The sequence below is a fragment of the Bufo bufo genome, chromosome 6, assembly GCF_905171765.1.
Source record: "Bufo bufo chromosome 6, aBufBuf1.1, whole genome shotgun sequence".
NCBI lineage: Eukaryota > Metazoa > Chordata > Amphibia > Anura > Bufonidae > Bufo > Bufo bufo.
In genome coordinates, this window is record NC_053394.1 from 193,780,831 (window position 1) to 193,803,212 (window position 22,382).

At 41.3% G+C, this 22,382-nt stretch overlaps 1 protein-coding gene across 5 annotated transcripts in view; it reads right to left on the minus strand.

The window, feature by feature from the left end:
- LOC121005864 (catenin delta-1-like) overlaps positions 1–22,382 on the minus strand; it is a 607,331-nt gene that overhangs the window by 297,009 nt on the left and 287,940 nt on the right. For all 5 annotated transcript variants that reach the window (XM_040438663.1, XM_040438662.1, XM_040438660.1 and 2 more), the window contains 2 exons: positions 18,809–18,956; positions 3,669–3,734 (listed from right to left, as the gene is read on the minus strand). In XM_040438663.1, the coding sequence (XP_040294597.1) occupies positions 3,669–3,734; positions 18,809–18,956 (214 nt within the window). The remainder of the gene's footprint in view (positions 1–3,668; positions 3,735–18,808; positions 18,957–22,382) is intronic.

Genomic DNA, 22,382 nt, shown 5'->3' on the forward strand with positions numbered 1-22,382 from the left:
CTGGTACAAGTCCAAGAACTGGCTCTACTCTTAAAGGGAACCTGTCCCCGGGATTGTGTGTATAGAGCTGAGGATATGGGTTGCTAGATGGCCGCTATATCCAGTCCCCAAAGCGCTGTGTGCTTTTATTGTGTAAAAAAAAACGATTTGATCCATATTGAAATTAACCTGAGATGAGTCCGGTCCCTGAGATGAGTCCGGTCCCTGAGATGAGTCAGGGACAGGACTCATCTCAGGTTAATTTGCATATGTATCAAATCATTTATTTTTTTTTTCACAATAAAAGCACACAGAGCTATGGGGACTGGATATTGCGGATGTGCTAGCGGCCATCTAGTAACCCATGTCCTCAGCTCTATACCCAAAATCCAGGAAAGAGGTTCCCTTTAAGGCCACTTGCAGATGAGAGTTGACCTCTCAGCACTGATGGAGTTACATACCATTATATTGATTTATGATGCTATGTAACCCTTACAGTTCTGGAATGTGTTGGATAACAGTGACATAATGCTGCCAGCGTTATCCAACACATTCCAGAACTGTAAGGTTACATAGCATCATAAATCAATATAATGCAATGTGACCCCATCAATGCTGGGAGGTCAGGCCAGGAGCTGCGCTGCGGACTCATAGCATGACACACTCTCATCTGCAAGGGGCATATGTGTGCAGTTCACACCCTTCTCTCCTTTAATGACTCTTTAAGTCCTTCTCTGGCACCATGTGGAATGCGGCCTGTGGTCCCCTAGTGAGAGGCTGGCTCCGCCGTCTACACTGCCCCAAAGGGGGAACAGGCCTATCACTGCCAATGCCTGCCCTTTCCTGCTATACAGGAGATCGATGCACGCGCGTGTAAGCGCATGCCGAACCTTTACATCAGCGGCAGTCCGCAAGTAACCCTATTTAGGAACTATGGAGGCAAGAGTCTGGAGGTGGCCAGCAGCACATTGTGCAGCTGCTTCATTCTGGAGAGCCTCCCCATAGACCACTAGGACCCGGTAGACAGGAGGCCCCTACAGTACATCCTAAAGTCCTGGAGCTAAAGTTCACAGGTCTCAAGCCTCCAAGGACAGGAAACCACACTGAGGGTTACTAAGGTTATTATTATTTTTAAATAGATTTCTTATGCTTGGAGGTGGATCCTCCTCTCTCTGCGGGTGCTGTCATGGGGGCAGGGGAAAGAATGACTGAACACACATAATCAGCAGCACATAACTCAGTAGATAGGCGTGCACATTGCTATACACCTTGAACATCAAGTAGCACCATGTAAGTGAACATCATAATCAGAGTTCACAATAACATCTGTATAAGCATCACACACCTGTACAGGCAATTTTATGCTCTGAATAAAGCCTAATGCATATGAATATGCATTAAGGCTTTTCCTGTTTTTCACTGCACGCTGTGAATCTCATGAGCAGCATCCAATAGCAAAGCTCCATACTCGAAAGTCTAGGGTAGGCAATGAGTGAGGACCTTTGTTATTAGGGAGGCTGCTGATTGGTCAGTTTCAGAATGCTACTGCTCCATGCCACACCAAAGGGAATCCATTACTACATAAGCTAAGAGGAGCAATCAGAGGCTGGTGAAGGAAAGACCCATGGGAAAGGGGAAGGTGCCAGTGAGACGGACCAACATCTGGGGAACACCCGATGAGGAGCAGTGGATGGACAGCACTAATCTTTCTTCCATACTACGGTATCGGGATCACTTAGCATTCTTCTGATTGCAGCGACATGGGATCAGAGGTGAGGAGTCAACTACCAGAAAAGAGGTCAGATTCCGGTGTCAAGATGTATGATAAAGTATTGCTTCCTGCCCGAACCCCCCCACCACCGTTACTAAACTGTCCTGTGTTCTCCCTTTACTGCCTAAAGGCCCTCTGCTCCCACTGTCCACTAATTGCTCTGATACTCTCTGTCCTCTGACTGAGCCTTGCTCACATTTCTGCTTTGACTGCACCAGCATTATCTAGCTGAGCTTCTCATACCAAGGGTCAGAAGAATGATCATAGGCTCAGGCAGTCTCTGGTGGTGCAGTGATCAGTGAGCCAGGATGTTATGTTTGCCTCATATCAGGCTATCAAGTTTGGGCTGAACAGTCAGGTAGCTGAGTTGATCAGTGCTCTGTATCTCCTGTATTAATTTGTCCCATTAACACTATCCACGCTAAGAGATGGAGACATTTCTGCACTGCTTTGTGATCTCATGTGGGCACTGTGAGGTTAATCATAATGCTGATGGGCCAATGTAATACTGGAGATGCAGAGCACTGATAATTTGGCGGCATGTCTAGCCCAAACAACCATCCTGCCTGCATGCCCTGGCTGTACCTCTGATCTGTCTTCCGTTCCTTTCACCAGGTATGAGAAGCTCAGCTTCTCGGCCAGAGTCATGCTGGTGCCAATAAGATATTTGCCTCAACATTTTTGGCTGTGTTAGATTTTATAAAATGATGGGAAAATATGATGGGAGTTTTCAAATGGCAGATAAATAAAAACTTGTCTAAATTTGCTATTTACTCATAGAAGACAGTTAGTTATAGACTAGACTAGTAGTGGTCTCCCTGCATAAATAGCAAGCGCTTAAAGGATAACTGTCACATTTAGACCCTAATTTAAATTTTCATATATGTAGTTACTAATAACATGATATTCCAGAATCAGTTACTATTAGACTGACTTACCCCATATTTAATAAGATTCAGCCCTTAGCAACCAGTCTGCATAAAACTGCAATTTCACTATTCAGTTAAGATGGCCATCACTGCCCTCACCCTGAGGCTAATCCTGCCTGCCCTCACTACCCACAATGCATTGAGCTCCTCACATGCACTAGCCAGTAACAATAGCCCCCCAAAAGTGTCAGTAACCAGAGCCCTCCCCCCTAAAGGGTTAATCTCCTGCAGCAGAAAGGGGTCCTATTACCACATGTTGCTTTCATTTATAAACTGAGCAGATGGCAGATCTCCCTTCCCTGGTCTGCGCTGCTCCAACTCTGCATTCTCCAGCTCTGCCGAGTAAGGGAGCGTCTGCCAAGCGCAGGGACAGGGAGAAGTGCACACAGCCCAGGCACTGTTATCAGCTGCTGGGGAGGACCTGGCTTTAATCATTTACTTACAGTCCCTGGCTGTCAGTAATGTGAGCCTGCACGCAGCTTGCTTCTGCGTGCTCTGCCTATCAACAGATAGACGGACCATGCCTAGCAACCCTATTTTAAGCACAGGTAAAAATAGGCAGTACAGGGAACAAAAATGTGGAATTAAGGGGTAATTGAATGCACAGTGAAAAGTTGAAATAGGGCCACCAAGGTGATATTAATCACCACAATCCAATACTCCAAAAAGAAAAATAAGACGGTTATCCTTTTACGTTATGTAGGCATATTTTAATCTTCTAGCTAAAATGTAGTGTGACCTCCGGTCATAATGCTATACTGTTTTTTTTTGTTCTTTTAAACAGCAAGAAAATAGCGAATACCCTTTATACCTATAAAAATTATGTGGCATGTACTGGTGGGACAAACCCTTCAAGGCAAAAATCCAATTGCATGTGGATTTGTGTAGATTTCAAGCTTTGCATCAGTATGGAGAGTTTGAAGTTTTGCGGCATGCACTGAATTCCAAATTTTTTCCCACTGTGTGTGGAAAGTATCAAAGCAGCTCACCTACTGCTGGTGTTGTCCTCTTTGGAAACTCCACTGAATCTGCAGAATCATCAGAAATCTTCTTGCCTGATAAGAGTAAACAGAAAATGATAAATATCTGTTATTGTCAAAACATGTTTTATATATCAGTTTCTGAAATTGGTTATCCTTTTTTGTACAGTGATCAAAAAAGTAATACAAAGTTGTTTACCCTTGGAAACTGTTTCTTCAGATACCCCAGCCAAACCCGTTCTTATAATCATACTTACCTGACTGAACCTTGCCGCTGGGCTCCAGTTACATCACTGCCCCGCTGTCTTTGCAGGTACCAGGTCTCCCCACGTCAAAATCTGGTTTGACGTGGATGACCACTGCAGCAGTGACATGTCACCCATGTGGTACGTCGTCACAACCCCTTTTGGATTTCAATAGCATCTGTCTACAGCAAATATGATTATAGCCTCACTATCCCCATATCTTCTATAAAAGAAAGTGAACAGATTTTTACCTAATCCTGTAGTCCCTTTCCCCAGAGATAAGCAACCCCCACGGACAGTTCAGACCCATTTTTCCGACTGAAATCACATCCATATTTAAATATTTTTAAAGGCTATAGATACCTATGTGCATTAAAAATCAATAAACCCATATCTTACTGTAAGGCAGCACATAATAAAATTGCACTTGTTTGGTTATTGGTATCAGCTTTACGTCACACACACTCACAAATGCTTTTATATGATTTTTACTCACTTATCTCCTGTGAGGCTCTGTGGGCGCTCCCTCAGCACTGGTCACATGGCCTCTCCCCTGTCTGTCGATTTCACATGCACCAGCACAGCTATACTTCCCCTACCTTCTCTGAGATAACAAGTTGTATGCTACAACTTGTTATCAGCAAATCTATTTATCACTTCTGTAGAAAGTCCATTATTTGTAGACAGCGATAGATATTTCTGCTCATAACGTTAGTGAAGCAATCTACTGTTGCATCTTACAGTCAGAGCCATGGCATTATAAGCATGATCTACAGTAGATCTCATTTACTGACAGGTCTCACATGGTCACTACATGCACTCTGTTCTGAATACAATATGGGCCCCAGATTTATCATTAGCTCAAGTCAGAATAATGGAATGAAAAAGTAACAAATTTTTGCACAATTGCTAAAACTGCGCACAAATTTGCGACTTTTTTCTGCTCTGCACTATACTCGCCAGTTTTCTGAAAGTGGGCGTGATTTCCTATGTAAATTAATCTCTACAGATTTACTATTGCGACCATTTAAAAAGTCCACTCCAGTGCAATTTCACTCCAGTGAGGACCATGCTTATCTTACGAGACATTTTAATAGAACATGCTACTTTTTCGTAAAGACGTGCGACTTTTGTAAAGCTGCTTACTGACGGATAAACTGCTCCCGTCAAACCACATTTATTACAGTCTTAAAGGGCCGATCATAAATCTGACTTGGCTAAAACTGACTTTAGCCATATGTGAAAGTGGAATGAGCTGTCAGAGTAATGATAAATCTGGCCCTTTATGTGTGCAGTCTGCACAGTGAACTGTGACTTTTCCCACACAAATTAGTATAGTGTGACGATTTTGTGAGCGAATATGACACACAATGCTATGTACACACAGGGCCGGCGCCACCCATAAGCAGAGTAGGCCACCGCGTAGAGCGCACGCCGGCGCTCTGGAGTCCGAATCCCGATTTCCGACACGCCCCCTACTTGTGATCCATCCATCTAAATTCTAACATCTTCTCCTGATTCCTAGCCGCCGCCCCCGCGCCACGCCCCCTACCTGGCTGTCATCCATCTGACTCCTCCTGTTCGGCTGTTCTTGTACTTGCCGGCCGGCCGGATCATGGTGGATTGTGCTGCCCCTGCGCGGGCATGCATTTGTTCGGGGGGGTGCTTTGGCGGCAATTTCAAATGACATAATGGAGCTTGCCTGGCTGGAGTGTGACTGTGCACAGTGTCAGTCTGTGGAGGCAGTTCAGTATTACTTAGTGGGGGCACTGGGGGGCAAATTACGTAATGGGCAGTGTGCAGTGAGTTGTGCACTGTCTGTGGGGGCAGGCAGTTAGTAATACTTAGTGGGGGCACTGGGGGGCAAATTACGTAATGGGCAGTGTGCAGTGAGTTGTGCACTGTCTGTGGGGGCAGGCAGTTAGTAATACTTAGTGGGGGCACTGGGGGGCAAATTACGTAATGGGCAGTGTGCAGTTGTGCACTGTCTGGGGGCAGTATTATTTAGTGGGGGCATTGTGCACTGTCTGTGGGGGCAGTATTACTTAGTGGGGGCACTGGGGGCAAATTACGTAATGGGCAGTGTGCAGTTGTGCACTGTCTGTGGGGGCAGTTAGTATTACTTAGTTGGGGCACTGGGGGGCAAATTACGTAATGGGCAGTGCCCATTACGTAATTTGCCCCCACTAAGTAATACTGCCCCCACAGACAGTGCACAATGTTGCATGGAATAGGTGTCCGAAAAAGGTGGCGGGTAAAGGGGCATAGTCAATGGGCGGCAAAAATCCTTGCACCAGCCCTGTGTACACATATAAGTACACAGTGGGGGAGATTTAGCAAAACTAGTGCAAATGAAAACTGGCTTAGCTGCCCATAGCAACCAATCATATTTCTCCTTTCATTTTCCAAAAGGGCTGTGAAAAATGAAAGGTGGAATCTGATTTGTTGCTATGGGCAACTTAAGCTACTTTCACACTAGCGTTTTTTTGCAGATCCGTCATGGATCTACAAATACGCTTCTGTTACAATAATACAACTGCATGCATCCGTCATGAACGTATCTGGTTGTATTATGTCCTCTATAACCATGACGGATCAGTCTTGAACACTATTGAAAGTCAATGAAGGACAGATCCGTTTTCTATTGTGCCAGAGAAAACTGATCCATCCCCATTCACTTACATTGTGTGCCAGGGCGGATCTGTTTGGCTCCGCTCCGTCAGGCGGACAGAAAAATGCTTAAGGCATCGTTTTGGTGTCCGCCTCCAGAGAGGAATGGTGACTGAACGGAGGCAAACAAACATTCTGAGCGGATGCTTTTCGATTCAGAATGCATTAGGGCAAAACTGATCCGTTATGGATCGCTTTTGAGAGCCCTGGACGGATCTCACAAACGGAAAGCCAAAACGCTAGTGTGAAAGTAGCCTTAGCCAGTTCTACTTTACACCAGTTTGAAAAAAAGATATAGATCTAGATAGATTATTATTAAAGCGCCATTCATTCCATGGCGCTGTACATATGATAAGGGGTGTACATACATAATACAGACAATTGCAATCAGCATTAAAGGGAACCTGTCACCATCATTTGATGTATAGAGCTAAGGACATGGGTTGCTAGATGGCCGCTAGCACATCCGCAATACACAGCTCTGTGTGCTTTTATTGTGTGAAAAAAACAATTTGATCCATATGCAAATTACCCTGAGAGGTGTCCTGTCCTCCTTGCGGTGCTGGGCTCCTTCACGCTGGACTCATATCACGTACAGGACACATCTCAGGGTAATTTGCATATGGATCAAATAGTTTTATTTTTTATTACACAATAAAAGCACACTATGGGGACTGGGTATTGCGGATGTGCTAGCGGCCATCTAGCAACCCATGTCCTCACTTAAAGGAGTTGTCTCACTTCTGCAAATAGCAATTATCATGTAGAGAAAGTTAATACAAGGCACTTACTAATGTATTGTTATTGCCCATATTGCTTCCTTTGCTGGCTGGCTTAATTTTTCCATTACATTATACATTGCTTGATTTCATGGTTACAGATTACCCTGCAATCTATCAGTGGTGGTCGTGCTTACACACTATAGGAAAAAGCCTATGTGCGCTCCCATGGTCCCGGCCACCAAAGAGCATGACGCTTTTTCCTATAGTGTGCAAGCACATCCACTACTGATGGATTGCAGGGTGGTCTGTAACCATGGAAACAAGCAATATATAATGTGATGGAAAAATTAATACAGCCAGCAAAGGAAGCAATACGGATTATAACAATACATTAGTAAGTGGCTTGTATTAACTTTCTCTACATGATAAATGCCACTTGCTGAAGTGAGACAACCCCTTTAACGTTCCCCATATGTCTACTTTATGTTGGCATAATTTAGTAAATGTCATTTTCTTTTTTTAGGACTTTAGAAGCAATTCTTAAAATTAAGAAAATTTCCAAAACCCCACTTTTCAAGGACTAGTTCAGTTAAGAAGTCACTTTGTACGTAAAAGGGCTTCGTTCCCCTGAAAAACGTAATATGGTCCTGAAGCATCTGAGACGCTGTAAAGTAGATATTGCTATGTTGCAAGAAACCCACCTTGAGGAAGTTGATTTTGTTTGCATGGAAAAGATGTGGGAGGAAAAAGTATTGGGGTCAGCCTCTGTAAATAAGAAAGCGGGTACGCTAATACTATTCCATAAATCCTTGAAGTGTAGGATTGTGCAGCATACGTCAGAAGGAGAGGGGAGATGGCAAATAGCGATCATAGAATCCTCAGGTGAGGAAACATGTTTGGTTAATCTATATGGCCCAAATGGTGAAAACGCTAAGTTCTTTAACTCGCTAAGTTCTTCTATAGGATCGACCCAGAAACACAATGTCATAGTAGGGGGAGACATGAACACAGTTATGAATGAGGGTGAAGATAGGAAAACTGTGAAAAGCCAAAAACAAGGGAGAACAAGAAGAGTAAAAGCATTGGAAAACTTAGCGCAGGACAATGACCTTATTGACCCCTGGAGAATTCAAAACCCAGAAGGCCGGGAATTTACGTTTTACTCTGCGCCTAATGGGTCATGGTCTAGAATTGATTATTTTCTGATTTCTGCTAGATTACTTGGAAAAGTCCGCAACTCAAAAATATTAGATTTAGTTATTTCTGACCATGCACCGATCCAACTAGATTTCAGAGACCAAATTTGCAAAGGTTCAGATTTCATATGGCGATTTCCATCATTCTTGGGGGAAAATGAGAGTTTTATAGATCTGTTAAAGGGTTGGCACATGGAATTCACAGCAGACAATGCACAGCATGTTGATGACCCCATACTATTATGGGATACGGAAAAAGCGGTGTTGAGAGGTAGAATCATTTCCTATGTTCACTCTCTAAAAGCGAAAACTTCTAAAAAAATTAAGTGAGATTACAGACTCCCTGAGAGAGAAGTATTCGACTTTTCTCATTAACCGATCTGAACAACACAAATTAGATTGGGTAATGGCTAAAAAAAATTACGAGCTGTGGTATAGTAGATGGGAAAATATGTATAAATTATTTACATATGGGAATAAGTCTGGCAGACTACTAGCTAGATTATCTAGAGCCCCAAGGGGTCCCATTTATATTCCCACAGTTTCAGATGATCAAGGAATGAAACATAGTGACCCAGTTAAAGTGCTGGAGATCTTCAGGAAATATTATCAAAAATTATACGAGGAGGATTCCCAGACCCAGGTACCTTTGACAAACTTATTAAACCAAGTAAAAATCCCAAAACTCCTAGATAGTCAACTGGAGGAACTAAATAAATCGATTTCCTTAGAGGAGATCTCTGAAACGATTAAATCCCCGCAGTCAGGAAAGTCACCTGGACCTGATGGGTACACAGGGGAATTTTACAAAGCATTAAGAGAAGAATTGATCCCTGTTTTGAGGGGGGGTTTCAATAAAGTACTAGATGGTCAGGTGTCTTCGTTGACCAATAACACGGCACACATTCGCCTTTTGCCCAAGCCTGGAAAAGATCCACTCCTGCCATCATCATATAGGCCAATTTCCTTAATTAATGTTGACCCAAAAATGTTTTCAAAGATTTTGGCTAATAGATTAGCCACCATGTTACCTGATCTGATAGGATCTTCTCAGGTGGGCTTTGTAAAAGGAAGATCAGCAGTCTTTAATATAAGACGGGTGATGGCAGTATTGGATTATGTTAATAGGCAACAAACTAAGAAAGGCTCCATGGCTTTGTTGACGATTGACGCCGAAAAGGCATTCGATAATGTGTGTTGGGATTGGTTAATGAAGGTCTTGGATTCCATAAATATAAAGGGGGAGTTCAGAGCGTACCTATCGGCACTATATTCAGACCCAAGAGCGCAGATAGCCCTTCCAGGATTTTTATCAAAGCCCTTCCCACTACAAAAAGGAACTAGACAGGGGTGCCCTCTTTCCCCACTCCTGTTTAATATTGCAATTGAACCCCTGGCAAGATTTCTAGAACAATCTAAAGTATTTGAAGGGATTCAGATAGGAACGCAAGAGGTGAAAATATCTCTTTTTGCGGATGACATAATTCTCTTTTTGGCTAATCCACAGAAAGACATTGGCAAAATAATGGAAGCAATAGAAGACTTTGGGAAGGCGTCTGGTTTCAAAGTTAACACTAGTAAATGCGAATTGCTGTACATTGGGCCTCCAGATCCAAGGAGACTGAAGGTTATACAAGGGTATCCAATTTCAATTGCCAAACATTATATCACATACTTAGGAATTAAAATCGGTCACTCAACTCACTCACTTTACAATCTAAACTACACGCCCCTTATAAAGCAAATTACTCAAGAATTAAATAGGTGGCAGAGTCTTCCTATATCGCTTTTAGGCAAGTGCCATTTGATAAAAATGGTCAGTTTTCCGAAATTACTATACCCCATGCAGACTCTACCTATTTTGATCCGGCATAAGGACATAAAAGAACTAAATGGCGCTTTATCTTGTTTTGTGTGGCCAAAAAAAAGGGCAAGAGTAGCCTTAAAATCATTATTCTTACCTGTAGATAAAGGTGGAGTGACTTTCCAGATATACGTAGATATAACTTAGCAAGTCTATTCAGACATTGCAAAGATTGGCTGGCACAGACTTCCCATTACTCTAACACTAAACTCGAAGGGGAATTAGCCCAGGGTTGGGATCCAGGGGCGCTCTTGCACACTAAATTGGCATCCCTACCAGTAAGCATTAAATCGGCAGTGACAGTGAGGGACACAATAATTACTTGGAAGGAGGTGAGGAAGCTGTATAACTTATCTTTTTTAGCGTCTAAGTTTATGCCACTCTGGAATCATCCTGATTTCGCAATGGGTAGCCAAAATAAACTATTTAATATTTGGAAAGATAAGGGTGTCAGGGTGTTTAAACATACTCTTCCCGATAATGATTCCAGATATTTGACTTTTCAGGAACTTCAGGAAAAATTTGTAATTCCAAAGGGTCATGAACTTCAGTATTATCAGCTCATTCACTTTTGTAAAAGCAGATTGAGAGACGTTAGCCGAGAATTTACAGCAAATAGATTTGATATACTGCTTAGACAGATTGGTAATAAGGTGTCACTGTCGGAGATATATAAGTATTTGAAAGATAGAGAGAATGATAAAACATTTGGCCAACTATGTAGGGGATGGAAGACGTTAATAGGTGATGATAAAATCATGCATGGGCTGAAGCGAACTAGGAAGGCAGTAGCGTGCGAGGGATGGAGGGAGTCGCAGTTAAAATTAATTCACAGAGCTATCTATGCCTTTAACATCCCTGGCTCAAGTGATAATAAGGACAGACTGATTGCATGCCCTAAATGTGACGCTCCAAAAGCTACACTTGATCATTGTATTTGGCTATGTCCAAAGGTCCATTTATTCTGGAAGTGGGTCTTGTCGTTGGGTTAAGGACACCTGGAAGTTGGTTCTGCCCTATGATCCGGGAGTACTTCTATTCCATGTCTTCCCAGAAAATCTCAAGATCCCAGGGCTAGTGGATGGAGCGTTACTAGTGGGTCTAAGATGCTTGTTGCGCAACTGGTTATCTCCCCAAATACCATCTGAGGCAGAATTTCAAAATCAAATGAGACACTTTTTATTGATGGATCAACTGGAGGCAGAAGGGCATAAAAACCATAAAAGTCCTCCAGATTTCTAGAAAAGTGGAATATTTATATTTCCAAGTGTTTGTCTGCAGAGGATGTCCACATGCTTATGAATAATTTCAAATTTACAGAATGGTACTTGGTTAGGGACTTAAAAGGAACATTAGGGAATTTAAAGATTGAGTAGGGATCTGAAATGTTGAAAAGATGTCATTAAATAAATCAGAATATGGAGTGCTAGCTGTAACCAGATGGAATAAGGGGTTTAGGGGTGGGGGGAGGGTAGGGGTTGAGGGATTTAATGTATCTTACACTTGACTATGTTAAATGGATATCTTGTGTATTTTTGTATTTCTGACAACTGTACTTGTCAACATTTTCCTCATGCTTCTTGAAGTGTTAATCTGGAAACTGAATAAAAATGTTTAAAAAAAAAAAAAAAAAAGAAGTCACTTTGTGAGGCTTACAGAGTAGAAACCACCCATAAATTACCCCATTTTAGAAACTACACCACTCAAGTTATTTAAAAATTGATTTTACAAACGGTGTTTACTCTTAGGTGTTCCACAAGAATTAAAGAAAAATAGAGATGAAATGTCTAAATTGATTGCTCTATATTAAGTTTTCTTTTTTTTTTACAATGTTCATCTGACAAGTTAGATCATGTGCTATTTTTACAGATCAGGTTGTTGCGGACGCGACAATATCAAATAGATCTACTTTCTTTGTTTCAGTTTTACATAATAAAGCATTTTTGAAAAACAATTACGGTATGTTTTTGTGTCTCCATTTTCTGAACGCCTATTTTTATTTTTCTACCAATTGTCTTGTGCAGGGGCTCTTTTTTGCTGTAAGAGTTGATGTTTTTATTGGTACCATTTTGGGGTACATATTTTTTGATCATTCAATATTACACTTTATGGAGCAAGGTTGTTTTGGCACAGTTTTTATTTGTTTTACAGCGTTCGCCTGTGGGGGTGGGTCATGTGCTATTTTTATAGAGCAGGTCATTACGGATGTGGCAATACATAATATGTATACTTTCCTATTTATTTAAGTTTTACCCAAATAAAAAAAAATTTGAAACAAAAAAAATTATATTTTAGTGTCTCCATATTTTGAGCGCCATAGTTTATTTTTATTTTTTGGGCGATCGTCTTATGTAGGGGATCATTTTTTGCAGTATAAGGTACCATTTTGTGGTGCAAGGGCTTTTTGATCGCTTGGTGTTGCACTTTGTATGATGTAAGGTGACAAAAATGGCTTTTTTGGGCACAGTTTTATATTTTTTTACGGTGTGTATCCGACGAGGTACATGATTTAATGCACTTATATAGCACTACTATATTTCACTATCACAATCTAAGTTCCCTTTCAGTATGTATTTGGAGTGTGGGAGGAAACTGCAGTACCCAGAGGAAACCCACGCAAAAACAGGGAGAACATACAAACTCTATGCAGATCCTTTGTCGTAATCGAACCTAGGACCCCAGTGCTGCAAGGCAACAGTGCTAACCACTGAGCCACCGTGCAACTCTACATTGTGTGATATTTTTATAGAGCCAGTCACACATGCGGCGATACCTAAAGTGTGTTTTTTCTTTTTTTCTAATTTTTATTATAAAAGGGAAGGGCTTTCTTTGTTTGTTTTTTACTTGAAACTTTATTTTGTATTGATGGACTTATGTCTTTTTTCAACCGTAATAAACTTATTTTTTTTACTTTATTTTTGTCCCATTCTGGAACTTCACCTTTTGGGGGTCTGATCCCCTCTGCAATGCATTACAATACATCTGTATTATAATGCACTGCCTGTTAGTGTAACACTAACCCGTTAAAAACGGGTAAACAGGCCATTTATGGGTTTAAAAAAAAAAAAAAAACTCACCTCATCCACTTGCTCGTGGTGCGGCAGTCTCTTCTCTCTTCGTTGAGTAGGACCTGCCGAAGGACCTGCGATCTACGTGGTGACGCAACCACGTGGGAGCGTGCAGTGACGTCATCACGCACCTTCGGCAGGTCCCGTTCTGTGAAGAGAGGAGACTGCCGTTTTGTTTTTTGTTGCGGGATACTATGGGGGCATTATAAAGCTGGGGGCCCTAAAAAAAAAAAACCACTATTGGGGACATTATTTAAGATGGGGCTCTACATTAGGGACATTATTAAAGCTGGGGGCAGCAAAAAAATTAAAATAAAATGATATACACTGTGGTGGACATTTATTTTTTTTAAAAAAAATCATAAAGTATGGGGGAAAGGATTTTAACTGGGGGACTAACATCCTGTTCTCAGAATGGTGGCAAATCAAATTCATCCATTTTTCATGTCCGTTTTAAAATAGATGCACACACTGATGCAAAATGGCCATGAAAAACTGACAGTGTATCCGTTTTTAAAAGACTTTTTTTTCCACATGTGCATGTAGCCTAAGGGAGTTAAAAGGGTTTTGTCACTTCAGCAAGTGGCATTTACCATGTAGAGAAAGTTAATACAAGGCACTTACTAATGTATTGTGATACCCATATTGCTTCCTTTGCTGGCTGGATCCATTTTTCCATCAAATTATACACTGTTTGTTTCCATGGTTTTTGACCACTCGGCAATCCATCACTCGTGCAACATTGTCGTGCAACATGTGATAGTGAACAAATTGTTAAATAAATAATTGTTGAATAAATTTGTGTAAATAAATTATTGTGGGAGTATTACCTTTATTGGCTAACCAGCAAAAGTCATATTGCAAGCTTTCAGACCACATAGGCTCCTTATTTAGGCTTAATGTTTTTTATATTTGTAACTTTTTTTTTAAACACTTTTTAACCCCTTAAGGACACAGCCTTATTTCACCTTAAGGACAAGGCCATTTTTTGCAAAACTGACCAGTGTCACTTTAAGGCCCCTTTCACACGGGCGAGTATTCCGCGCGGATGCGGTGCGAATACCGACCCACCCGCACTGAATACCGACCCACCCGCACTGAATACCGACCCATTCATTTCTATGGGGCTGTTCACATGAGCGGTGATTTTCACGCATTACTTGTTCGTTGCGTGAAAATTGCAGCATGCTCTATATTCTGCGTTTTTTACGCAGCGCAGGCCCCATAGAAGTGAATGGGGTTGCGTGAAAATCGCAAGCATCCGCAAGCAAGTGCGGATGCGGTGCGATTTTCACGCACTGTTGCTAGGAAAGAAAGAGGCCTAAGTTGTGATAACTTTAAAACACTTTGACTTATCCAGGCCATTCTGAGATTGTTTTTTCGTCACATATTGTACTTCATGACACTGGTAAAATTAAGTCAAAAAAATTATTTTTTATTTATAAAAAAAAATACCAAATTTACCAAAAATTTGTAAAAACATTGCAAATTTCCAAGTTTCAATTTCTCTACTTCTATAATACATAGTAATACCTACAAAAATAGTTATTACTTTACATTCCAGATATGTCTACTTTATGTTTGGATCAATTTGGAAATTATATTTTATTTTTGGGGGATGTTACAAGGCTTAGAAGTTTAGAAACAAATCTTGAAATTTTGGTGAAATTTTCAAAAACCCACTTTTTAGGGAGCAGTTCAGGTCTGAAGTCCCTTTGTGAGGCTTACATAATAGAAACCACCCAAAAATGACCCCATTCTAGAAACTACACCCCTCAAGGTATTCAAAACTGATTTTACAAACGTCGTTAACCCTTTAGGTGTTCCACAAGTTAATGGCAAATGGTGATCAAATTTCAGAATTTAGATTTTTTGGCAAATTCTCCATTTTAATAATTTTTTTCCAGTAGCAAAGCAAGGGTTAACAGCCAAACAAAATGCTATATTTATTGTCTCGATTCTGTAGTTTGCAGAAACACCCCATATGTGGCCGTAAACTACTGTACTGGCACACAGTAGGGCGTAGAGGGAAAGGTGCGCCGTATGGTTTTTGGAAGGCAGATTTTGCTGGACTGGTTTATTTACACCATGTCCCATTTGAAGCCCCCCTGATGCACCCCTAGAGTAGAAACTCCATAAAAGTGACCCCATCTAAGAAACTACACCCCTCAAGGTATTCAAAACTTATTTTACAAACTTTGTTAACCCTTTAGGTGTTCCACAAGATTTAATGGAAAATAGAGATACAATTTCAAAATTGCACTTTTTTGGCAGATTTTCCATTTTAATATTTTTTTTCCAGTTACAAAGCAAAGGTTAACAGCCAAACAAAATTCATTATTTATGGCCCCGATTCTGTAGTTTACAGAAACACCCCATATGTGGTCGTAAACTGCTGTACGGGCACATGGCAGGGCGCAGAAGGAAAGAAATGCCATACGGTTTTTGGAAGGCAGATTTTGCTGTACTGGTTTTTTTGACACCATGTCCCATTTGAAGCCCCCCTGATGCACCCCTAAAGTAGAAACTCCATAAAAGTGACCCCATTTTAGAAACTACGGGATAGGGTGGCAGTTTTGTTGGTACTAGTTTAGGGTACATATGATTTTTGGTTGCTCTATATTACACTTTTTGTGAGGCAAGGTAACAAGAAATAGCTTTTTTGGCACTTTTTTTTTTTTTGTTATTTACAACATTCATCTGACAGGTAAAATTATGTGGTATTTTTATAGAGCCGGTCGATACGGACGCGGTGATACCTAATATGTATACTTTTTTATTTATTTATGTAAGTTTTACACAAGGATTTCATTTTTGAAACAAAAAAAAAATCATGTTTTAGTGTTTCCATAGTCTAAGAGCCATAGTTTTTTCAGTTTTTGGGCAATTATCTTGGGTAGGGTATGATTTTTGCAGGATGAGATTACTGTTTGATTGGTACTATTTTGGCGTACATGGAACTTTTTTGATCACTTTCATTACCTTTTTTGGGAAGTAAGGTGGGCAAAATTTAAATTTCCTCATAGTTTTTTTTTATTTTTATGGCGTTCACCATGCAGGGAAAGTAACATGACCGTTTTATAGATCAGGTAGTTACGGACGCGGCGATACCTAATTTGTGTAGTGTATTTTATTTTTTTAATCAGTGATAAATGTGTTTTTTTTTATATCTTTACTTTTTTTTTAATTTTTTTTTACCCAGACCCACTTGGTTCTTGAAGATCCAGTGGGTCTGATGTCTGTAAAATACAGTACAGTACACTATATAGTGTATTGTACTGTATTTTGCTTACACTTTGTCTGAACAGATCTATGCCTTTAGCACGGATCTGTTCAGCACCATGGACAGCAGGATGCCTGAGAAGGCGTCCTGTTGCCATGGGAACCTTCCCCGTCTGCCACAACTGAGCAGACGGGGAAGGGGAAGGAGGGCGGCTCCCTCCCTCTGTGACCCCATCCTGTCTGGGGGCTGCAAAGGCACAGCAGCCCCCCGATGGGAGAGGGAGGGAGCTCCTTGACTGTTAACCTTTTCCATACAGCGGTATGGAAAGGGTTAAACGGCTGACATCACAGCACAGATGTCAGCCGTTTAAACCAGAGTGTGAGCAATGTGCTGACACTGGTATACCCACTGGACACCAATGAATATTCAAGAGGAGGCGGGCGGGGGATCGCGATCCCGTCTGCCGCACCGCCCGCCTCCCGCACCGCCCGCAACCCTTCCCCTGTACCACCCGCCGGCATAAAATCATTCAGGGGGGCAAAAAATCAATATTTTCGGCATATTGAAGTTTCTGACCGCGGGGATCAGAAACTGCAGAAAGCGCAGCAAACCGCAGGTTTGAATTGACCTGCGGTTTGCTGCGATCGCTGACACGGGGGGGAGGGGGGTCCTGCGCATTTAGCCGAGGTGCCTGCTCAATGATTTGAGCAGGCACCTTGTTCCGATCACCGCCCGCCGGGCGGCGGTGATCGGAACAACACATGACGTACCGGTACGTCATGTGTCCTTTAGGGGTAAAAGGGGTTGCATCATTTCAGCAAATAGCATTTATTATGTATAGGGAGTTAATACAAGCCTTACTAATGTATTGTGATTGTCCATATTGCCTCATTTGCTGGCTGAATTTATTTTTACATCACATTATACATTGCTCATTTCCATGGTTACAACCACCCTGGAATCGATTAGTGGTGGTCGTGCTTGCACATTATAGGAAAAAGCACCGGCCTCTCTGGTGGTCAGGTCCATGGGAGTGGGCGTAAGCCAGTGCTTTTTCCTATAGTGTGAAAGCATGTCCACTTATGCTGTATTACAGGGTGGTTGTAACCATGGAAATAAGCAGTACGGTATATAATGTGATGGAAAAATGAATCCAGCCAGCAAAGGAAGCAATATGGGCAAACACAATATATTAGTAAGTACCTTGTATTAACTTCCTCCTCTACATAATAAATGATATTTGCTGAAGTGAGACAACCCCTTTAGTCTAACACCACCAAAAATTCTTTAAAAATGTGTCTAACAAACTTAATTTAAAACAATAAGTGATTTTCTAATGACACATTCGTTTTAAACTAGGAAGGATTGTTGTGTTTTCCAAATGGGATTACAAAAACAAAATTTTTGATTGGTGGCTGCAGTCAGCCATCAGCCATTGTTTTATCACATACGGCATGAAAGGAGGGGATTCAAATTTATATTAGAGCTACTTAGATTAGTTTCACATTAGCGCTATATATGGGGCAGCCTGCTCTATGCATATTTGCCGGAATGCGGCTGGATCTCCGCCAGTCCCCATTATAGTTAATGGAGCCAGACAGAGATTTGAAAACTTCTGGCAATGCTGGAATGCAAAGGGATCCAGCAGGCTGTATAGTGCTAGTGTGAAATTAGCCTTAGACAGGGCTCACATTTCAGTCAGTTATTTAGATCAGTTATTGTGAGCCAAAATCATCACAGAGTAGGCTACACTTCCGGTTTTGGCTCACAATAACTGTTAAAAATAACCAAATGACCAAATAACTGAAGTGTGAACTTCAGTGTGCCTTATCAGGGTAAATCCACTTGTTAAATTTGTAGCTTTCAGTGGGAGGGGAAGAGGCCAGTACTAAGAATGATATCAGTGAACACCTCTGTTTAAAGTCTATATTTAAACACATATTAGGGCTTGCGCTAGTTCCTTATGTCTGTAAGGGAAAATCTGCAAGGAACATCAGACAAAAAGGATCACAGAATGTCCTCTGTACAGTCTTTCTACCTTGTAACCCAATTAGGGTCCATTCACACGACCGTTCTGTCAAGTCTCCCTGGCCCTTCGCTATTTACACAGGTACTACAAAAATGTTGAGTAACACCTAAATCAGAATGCAGAAATAATTACCTTTACCACGACGCACACCAAAGCAACTAGGATTCTGTGGTTCAGTATTCTCAGTCAGGTGGTTTTCTTGATACTTTTCAGCCTGTGGTATCTCACGATGGATGTGATAAGAAAGATTCCTTAGGAGGCATACCACATTCTCCACAAGCTACAGAAAAAAATAAAATAATAAATCAAAACAAAAGATCAATAAAAGTTAGCACTATAGTGTGTATAATACACACACACACACACACACACACACAAATACATTTGGTAGAGATATGCAAGGAAGAAAATGTTTTAAAGAAACACTCAAAATATTTTATCATTTGACATGTTTGTACATCAGGTATAGCTTTGCAGTCTGACCATAAATTTCAATGAAACTTACGCCTCATGCACACAACTGTATTTTTAGTTTTCATCTGTTTAGTATCCACATTATTTGCAGATACAATAATGACCCACTAATTGATATGGGCTATGCAAACATCTGTATATTTTGACCATTCCAAAATGGTACTGAACAGGAGTATAGAAAAAAAACCTACTCTGCCATCCTTTTGCACAAAGACACAAGGGGAGGGGAGGTGTGAAGTAACCAGCAAGGAGATAGGTCAGTTTTACAGCAGCCAGTTTACAGGAGGAGGCACCCTATAGGAAAAAGTATGGGGTAGGTGACGGCCATTGAAGCTGAATGCCGCCAGCTTGCATGAGGTTTCCTCTTCCTCCTCTGCACTGCCACCCTGCATGTTAAGCCAATTGGTGGTGAACGGTGGCAGGGACTGCTGCTTCACCTCTTGACCAATCAGCTCAATTAGTCGCCCGCCCACCAGCTTGCCACTGCTGTAACATGAGAGAAAGAGGGAGGGAGTGTTACTGGACCTCCGGCAGCACTAATGTACCTTGGGAATCCTGGCCTGTCTACAACTGAAGTTCATGTGTAAGTGACAGACAGGATATCAAAAAGGGGAGCTCAAGGGCTGACCTGGACATTAACTATGCATAAAATAGTACTTAACCCCCCCAATCCATAGGAATGGACCCATGTATTGCAGTACATGTGTACATTCCTATACATGAAGAGGGTTACAGTCACATTTAATATAAAAACACTGTCCAGTAACTGGTCTAAGTATTTATATTAAATGTAAACATAACCCCCCCCTCATCCATAGGAATACACCCATGTACTGCAGTACATGAGTGCATTCCTATGGATCAGGGGGATTATAACACGTAGGCCAATTATGGTAAAGTTCCTGAGCAGTGTTTATATTAAATGTAACCATAACCTCCTTTATCCATGCAGTACATGGTCATGAACTGCACATATTTTAACACACATTTTTACTTCTCTAAAAGCTAGGTGTATCTTATAAAGCAAAAAATACGGTAAGGGCTCTTACACACGAGCATGTTCCTTGCAAGGATCATGCTGCTTGTGAGAGAGATTGTGCGGTCTGGACTACAGAAGCGCACGACATTATCATGATTGATAATAATGTGTGCCTATGTGTGACCTTTCTGTAACAGATCACAGCTTTATTTCAGAATGTTTCTGATACAGAAAGATCACGCAAAGGCACACAGTATTATCAATCATGAAAATGACGTGCGCTTCTGTAGCCCAGACCGCATGATCTCTATCTCACATGGAGAGTGATTCTCACAAGGGACAGGCTCGTGTAAAAAAGCCCTTATCCAGCAACACGCTCTCTTTTATCCAGGTTTCAACTTTCACCCACAGGTTCTGCTAATACTTTTCCTAACATGTTCCCCACTGTTCCTGAACAATCAGAAGGTACTAAATTTGGCACCTGGTGCGCTAATAAGATTATGCACTGTTACACCTCTTTCACATGAGAGATACATATTAGGGGAGATATAGCAAGACTGGCAGATCCATCTCCTTGCACTGGTGTGAGATGAGCCTGATTTGTTAAGTGACTTCCGCTAAGCAACTCCCCTTTTCACTGCACTTCTGAAAAGTGCAGAGAACCACAAAAGGTCACAAATTCTGGTGCACAGATGCCATGCGCCTTAACTTGCGACTGATTTATGCCACAATTGTGGAGTAAAGTCATTGATTAATATTCCCCATTGTGTCAGGATTGGTTCAGGGAAAAACTGATGGTTTCGCACAAAAGTTCAATAAGTTTTGTTTGCGAATGTGTTCAGTATTTGTGTATTTTTTCCTTTAGATTGCATGAGTTTTTCAAGAAAAAAAAAAAAGAACAATCTACATCTCCAAGCAAAAAATGTATTGCATCCAGATTCACACAAGCCCTATTTAGTTCTATGGAGCCAGAGCTGCGTGAAAAATGCACAGTATATAACACACTGTCATTTTTCCCCATTTCCTCAACGCAAACAATGCTTATGTAAACAAAACCAATTGAAATGAATAGGTCAGGATTCAGCAAGGATGCAATATGTTTGCTACAGACATCGCATCTGGATGGAAAACTTGATTGCGTGAAAGAGCCCTTATGACGACTTCACATGCTGCGGATTTTGTTTGCAAAATTTTCCGAGACTGAAAAATCTATTCTAAGCATTGGAATGGAGCATCAAGCACATGGATTTCTGCAAGCCACATTCAGGTGAATGGAACTGATTTTCAGTCATGGAAAATTCTGCAATATCCACAGCGTGTGAAGGCACCATTAGGACAGACAGCGAAATAGCCATCTGTTGCCCATAAACAATGCAGCTGTATGGGGACGAGCGATCACAATAGTGACTCCTTGTTCTCATACTGTGAAGGAGATCGCTGCATGTAAATGCAGCGATCGCCTTCACTGAACAAGCAGCTGACTTTTGGGAAAAAATGCTTCCTTCCTGACAATCGGCTGTAAAATTCTGATTACTCAGGAATGAAGATAGGGAAAGGGCTTTAAAAATACTGCAAGAGCTGTGGAGTGGCATCAACCCCCAGATAAAGTGAACTGTTTTTGGAGGACGTGATACACTATCTGGGCTATAGTATGCTTGTGTCATTTATAAATACTATATCTAGTACATTGTCACTATACATATATGTAAGCTCTATACATCTTCATATTGCAGAGTTGGGGTGTCAATACGCACCCTGCACAGGTACCCTTTATTTATTTATATTACACACTTATACATAGCACTGACATACTGTGCAGTGCTTGACGTGTGACGTGTGGCAACACCTTTATAAACAAGTAGTTTACTGCATCATTCGATAAATCAAGTAAAGTAAATCTGTGCATTCAGAGCTGCAGGAATAATGGAGGTAATTTATAAACAGCACTACGCCAGATTTTGGCGTAAAAAAAAAAGTTGCGTAGAACAAGATTTCTATACATTGTCATAAGCCTCGATGTTATTTTGAATTAAAGCGTCATCTAAACCTTTTTTGAAGCAGTCTACTGTATTTGATGCTCCTGTGACAGGCTATTCCAGAGATTCACAGCCCTTACAGTAAAGAATGCTTGTCGCCTCTTATGACTGAATATTTTTTTCTAAAGGCGTAGGGAGTGGCCCATTGTTTTTTGAGGGGTTTTTAGGCTACTTTCACACTTGCGTTGGGGGTTCCGCTTGTGGGTTCCGTTTGAAG